Here is a 6,000-nt window from a genome sequence, read left to right as displayed (position 1 = left end):
GTGAGCGTTAGAACAACATTTGGAGCACAGCACGAAACAATCCTTCAAAATAAGAGGCGACATTTTTTTTTTTGTGTTATTTGTTAAGTGTTAAGTGTTAATTCTCTCTTGTAAGAGCCACGACTTTATACGCCACAACCTGAACCCGATGACCGCCTGCCCTCCCTCCCTCCCTCCCTCCTCTTCCCTCCTCCTCCTCCCTCCTCTCCGTTTCCATCGGAGTCCCAGCCGGCCTCTTAGCGTCTCTCATCGGCAGCAAAAGCGGCCGCTTCCTGTGGCTGCAGGAAGTCAGCAGAGAGCGTTCCTGAGTGAACTCATCGCCGCCGTACGAGATTCAAAGGCTCAGCCGGCAGCGCCGAGCAAAGACACACACGAGGCCAGGCAGAGGACTAAAATACATCGGCGACGGAGGACAATGAGGTCACGACCAGGTTATTATAGAGGTATGTGGGAGCAGAAGAGGAGCGGGTGACGTTATGGAAAATGGAAAAGAGATTCATGCAGCGTCACGTGACAAATAAACCGCCACGACGGCGATGCCGTCGACCCGGGTTCTGGGCCCAAAGGATGTTTTTACTCACCAACAGGTCGATGTTCTCCCGGCGTCCGAGAGATCCACTCTGCTCCACCTTCTCGCTGCCCGGCGTGAGGATGTACGGGCTCTGACCTCCGGAGGGCTTCATGTTGGGGAGGCTGAGCGACCGCGAGTCCTTCACGCCCTGCTCCACCTTCAGTTCATCACCTGGCCGGGCTGCAGAAAAAAATAAAAAATAAAAAATGAACCAGAGGTTGAGTTTCATGCAAAGGGAAAAAAAATGGAAAAACCTTCAACGTCGAACAGTCATTTGGGATCCTTTGGTAACTTGGTAGAAACGCTCATCCACACCAAAGCAGGTCAAACTAAACTTGCAATAACTGATCTTTTGGTCACTTGGGGGGGGGGGGGGGGGGGGATTCAACTGAAAACAACAAGCTATAAACAGAACATCGTCGTGTTTTCACATTTTCGATTCCAACAGACACAAAGTTTGTGCCGACAGGACAACTTTAAAGCTCTCTTTTAGCTCCGGTTCTGGTCCAGTGAGCAACCTGTTATTTGGTTGTCGGGCTGCTGTTTTAAAAGCCTTCAGTCCGGCATTTTGGCGGGAGCTTGAGGAAGCTCTGCCTGTCCGGCTATTCCATAAAACCGAATGCATCCCCAGGCATGTCAATCAAGCAAGACACGCCCCCAAACATACCTCCCTTTGAGGCCTAATATCTAATTAATTATGGAAGTATTTTGAGGGGAACAACCAGAGCACTGATCAGATGAGTATTTGTATCTTAAGTGAGAAGTTTATGCTTTTTGAATGGGTCTATGGAGGGTTTTTTGGGAGGCAGCCCCTGGTGGCCCTCATTGGTACTGCACTTCAGCTTCACTTTTCAGAATGGGGGACTACATCCATTAATACATACAATAAATGTTTTGGTGCCTCTTTAGCTGCTAAATTCTCCATTATATTCATCAGCCAGTTGTTGGCCGACCGTTTGCTGCCGGGCCGAGTAGCCGAGAAGTGAAAGTTAACAAACGTTTTAAGTTGAGGTACAACATGATAAACAATGAGAATATATTGCGGAGTTCAATCCTATAAGTAACACATTTTCTCTCAAGGAGTAATCTGATCTACTGTTATTAAGAAATATCGATCGTAGTTGAATATTTGCTGAAGCTTCAGGTGAAAATAGCGATTCTGTCTGAAGCGTGTACAAAAACCAGAACAGCATATATGCCGAGTCTTCGTGTGACTGGACAGCTGTGGACTGTTTACTGTATGTAACTCTAGACTGTTGGGAGAGGTGACAGTTTCAAAAGAGAAGCGATTATTCATGGCACCGGATCTGTTTTACGACGGGCTTTTAATGGGCCTTTGATCCGCACACTGCAACGAGTGGAAGTGCAGGGGAGAGGGGCGCCCCTTCACAGTCTCCACTAAAGAGAAAATAAAAACCCTACGGGGTCGTTATATCACGCTGCATTGGTATTAAAATTCATGGGAACTGTAACAACACGGAGCAGATCGGTGACGAGGATATCACGAGTCGGAGGCACGCGGGCGTGAGAGGAAACCGGCCTTCCTCCGTGCGTCTCCGCTGAGCCATCGTTAAAGGTGCAGAGATAAGAACGTCTGAAACACGCCTCTCTACGAGCAAGACAGCAGATCCACCTTCTCTGTGGGGGATTTTTTTTTTTTTTCTTTTTTTCTGCGCAATGAAGATTTATCTCTTGAGATTGCGGCGTCACTGTTTGCTTAAAGCCCGTCTACAAATGTCCAACGTCTACAGAATTGAAGTAATAGCGGTTTGTTTAGAGATTAGAGGCGTTTCCCCCGCCCTTACCTTGGGAAACAAAATACGAACGCACTCATAGAACTGCAGTTACGTCCAAGTAACTGCTATTTGTTTAGTTCATGCCTGTGCCCGTGTTTCATTTCAGCTCGGTGTTTGAGTCACGCGTGCATTTTTATGTCATAATTTGTTTGTTTCTCAGCTGTGCTGAGCGTCTGTGTTTCATGAAGGGCGGAGCTGTGACTCCCAGACAATGGACAAACCTCGACCTCAAACGGTTTGATAAAAGCGTCGCCAGCTTTTCTCAGACTTTCGATTTTTGAATTTCGAAAGTGATAAATCCGTCATACCAGCTGTTTGTCTCGAAGGTATTTTATAATTTGACTGTTGACGCCCCCCCCAAAAAAACGTCCCCTCAAAGACTCGCGGTGGGTTTGATTCTGTGTTGTACCAACGGGACGTTGTTGTTGTTGTTTTTTTTTACCTTTAACTTTGAGGTAGTGTCCTCCGAACCGGTACGCCTCGAAGTTGAGGGACAGCGGCGTGTTGGACTGATCCAGGAACAGGTCGACCTGGGACAACTCGATGCCGTTCCTCTCGAACACCGGACCCAGAACCTCCCTGGTGAACGAAGGTAAACAGAAGAAGATTACGCGTCAAACGCAGGAGCTGCTAATGACAGTTTGAAGTTTCCGCTCCTCCTCTTCTCACCTCAGCGTTTTCTTTTTCATAGCGGGTACGATCTCCGTGTTTATGTCCACGTTGAGGTCAAACTTCAGGCTGAAGCACTCTTTGCTGGGGTCCTGCAGAGACGGAGCGGACGCACCGTTAGTTTACACAGGTTGTGTGTGTGTGTGTGTGTGTGTGTGTGTGTGTGTGTGTGTGTGTGTGTGCACTCGGCAGAGCCACAGGGGGGCTCCGTCGTCCCACCGCACTGGCAAATGGCAGCCGGGCCAGACAGCATTATCTTATATCACGGGTCTGCTGTGTTTCACAACTCTTCCTCTCGACTTGTTCCAGGAACAAGAAATGAGATTACGGTTTCACTGGGGGGGAGGAGTGTGGGGGAGGGGAGGAAAGGGGGGTAGGGGGATTTTTTTTTTTTTTTTTTTTTTCTCTTCTCGTTTTGTCTGCGTCGGCTACTCACATCCGTGTGTCGTCTCCGCGGCTTCTTCTTCACCAACTTCATCCCCACTGTCTTGCGCTCCCTGCAAAAAAACCCCCAAAAAACAGTCACACAAACAAGTCACAAAACCAGAAACTGGCTGCTTAAAAAAAAAACAACAAAAAAAAAAAACACAACCAAAAAGAAAGTCCGTCAGGAGAGACACACATTTCATGGCTGTTATTTCTCCTCCTTTGTGGAAAAGACTAAAGCTCTACTGACGGGCAGGAGGAGGACACGAGCGTGACATAACGGGAGGGTTTACCGACCCGCGGCCGTTGCTCCCGTCATCCTCTTCCTCCAGGTCGGAGGGGGGGCTGGTGCGCGGGGGGGAGGAGCGCGTGGACACGTTCCGAGCCAGGATGGAGGCTAAAGGCGAAGAAGACACAGCAGTCATTTTCTCTGTTGGGATGACGAGTAAATCAGCCTTTAATATCAAAGCTGCAGAGAGTTTTGGCTCATCCAAATTACGGGGGGGGGGGGAAGGGGGGAACCAAGTCATGTTTGCAGGCACCGAGCCGCTCAGATGATTGCAAATAAATATACATAAATCTGCTGAGAAATCAAAAACAAAATTAAAGAAAAAGACGTTGGCCACAAGAACGCAGGTCAAAAAAGTGAATTTCTCTCTGCATCAGGGTGAAAGCAGAAGTGTCTATCATATCTCATAACCTGGAAAAAAATTGAATAAATAAATACGATTTTGCCCAATGATGGCTGTTTCTGACCATTTCTATAAACAATCAACCAATCAGAGCCCCGTAGGCGGGATTAAGAATAACAACGCTGTCTTGCTGCATTGATTTCCAGCTATCCCGCTACATCCCTGAAAAACTGACCACAAATATGTCAACAAGCATGTTAAAGTTAACTTTAGCGAGAGTTGGTCAAAACCGAGAATATGTACAGACCATAACTGAAACGGTAACGGGCTTTTAATTTGAAACAGATACAGGAAGTTGTGGCATTTGGGCCAACCAGTGGTGAAACGCCAGCATGCTTTTAATTTGAAACAAGGGCTTTTAATTTGAAACCGATACAGGAAATTGGCGACGTTTGCCCAACCGGTTGGTGAAACTCCCTCACTCAGTGAAAGATATTTGGCCCTGCTGTTACAGTCCAACCCATCTATGAAACTAGAATTTCTTCTATTGTCCTGAAAGTATGGAGTACTTTTTTTTTTTTTTTTAAACTTTGAAAGAACCAATGTTATCGCTGTTAATATCCGTAACAGCGAAAGAATGATAAGATAAAATCAAATAATTCCGAATTTCATAACAAACACGTGGGACAGAACATGATTTACATCATATTTAGACAACAATAAAAGCTCTGTGTCCTCGATATTTTATCACAGTGAAATCCTGTAATGAGGTAATGGGGGGGCTGACGTCATCGCTGTTGGGAGGGAGAGAACACCAAGTAAAAGGAAATCGTGCGAGTCTACCTTGCGGTTGTAAGTCAAAGCGGGGGTGCCGGTCAAAGTGCATGTTGTCCGAGTTCTCCGAATGGCAGCGCGAGTCACATGACTCACACAGGTGAAGGGGGCTTTTGCTATTCAGGTCCTGGCAGTCCGGGTGGTGGCAAACCTAAAACACAGGGAGGGAGGACCGGAGAGAGAGTCGGATCAACATTTAAAAATACAAAAAAACATGGCCGAAGTGAAAAGGGCAAAACAGTCACACGCACATTTAGAATAAACAGCTCTCTGCCTCCACTATTGTTTCTGCCACAATTAAAATGACCACCGAGGCTGCTAGCAGGCATTCCTGGGGTTTGGAGACTCCCACCTTCCCACCATCTGCCCCCTCCCTCCCCCTGTGGGATGACAACTAATTGACTTAAAGAAGTTTTATTGTTTTTTTTCTTCACCTCGGGTGCTGATCTGGGACCAGCTCACCATGACAATAATCCAAAATAGCATCCCGAGAGGTGAAACGGTAAAAACCGACCTCGGGTCAGCGACCGGGGAGAACGTCCGAAGACCACAGAGCTCCGAAAAAGCTTCCCAGGCAGCAGAAGGCTGCAGGATTAAGGATCTCTCTCTGTCTGTCTCGTCCCAGACGACGCCCCCCCCCCCCATACACCCTCGCCACCCACTTTGAGCATCCTGAAAAAGCGCTATATAAATGAAATGTATTATTATTAAAACAAAAAACATTAAATAAGCAATAACTACACCGTAGTAAAAAAAAAAACACAAAAAAGGGGGTAGATAACTTAAAATAAATCGAATTAATAATAGTAGTCGTAAAAAAAATAACATTGACTTTCCTAGTCATAACAGAGGAAACCGGGGAAAGGGCAGAAACTAATAATAACAATAACAATGATAATAGTAATTGACAGTGATGAAGAAAGTAATAAAGCATTATGCAGGGAGGTTTTTACAACAGGTTACCACCCAAATAAAATATGTAATTAAATTGTGTTCACATTGTCGGGCGACTCGCTCTCAAAATGTGAAACTTTTTGTGAGCGTGATCTCCGTTTCCGTGGCAACACACATG

At 46.4% G+C, this 6,000-nt stretch overlaps 1 protein-coding gene across 3 annotated transcripts in view; it reads right to left on the bottom strand.

Moving 5' to 3' along the window:
• Nucleotides 1-201: 201 nt before the first annotated feature.
• Nucleotides 202-6,000, bottom strand: part of LOC138193377 (pleckstrin homology domain-containing family G member 5-like) — a 50,898-nt gene continuing 45,099 nt past the window's right edge. For all 3 annotated transcript variants that reach the window (XM_069141379.1, XM_069141378.1, XM_069141380.1), the window contains 6 exons: nt 4,938-5,079; nt 3,760-3,859; nt 3,473-3,533; nt 3,037-3,128; nt 2,810-2,946; nt 202-751 (listed from right to left, as the gene is read on the bottom strand). In XM_069141379.1, the coding sequence (XP_068997480.1) occupies nt 507-751; nt 2,810-2,946; nt 3,037-3,128; nt 3,473-3,533; nt 3,760-3,859; nt 4,938-5,079 (777 nt within the window). In that variant the 3' untranslated portion in view covers nt 202-506. The remainder of the gene's footprint in view (nt 752-2,809; nt 2,947-3,036; nt 3,129-3,472; nt 3,534-3,759; nt 3,860-4,937; nt 5,080-6,000) is intronic.

This window comes from Embiotoca jacksoni, unplaced genomic scaffold, assembly GCF_022577435.1.
Source record: "Embiotoca jacksoni isolate LCO1_2020_lvr unplaced genomic scaffold, fEmbJac1.0.p SCAF_9, whole genome shotgun sequence".
Taxonomy (NCBI): Eukaryota; Metazoa; Chordata; class Actinopteri; family Embiotocidae; genus Embiotoca; species Embiotoca jacksoni.
The sequence above is the reverse complement of the archived record's forward strand: the minus strand, read 5'-3'. Positions and strand labels throughout refer to the sequence as shown.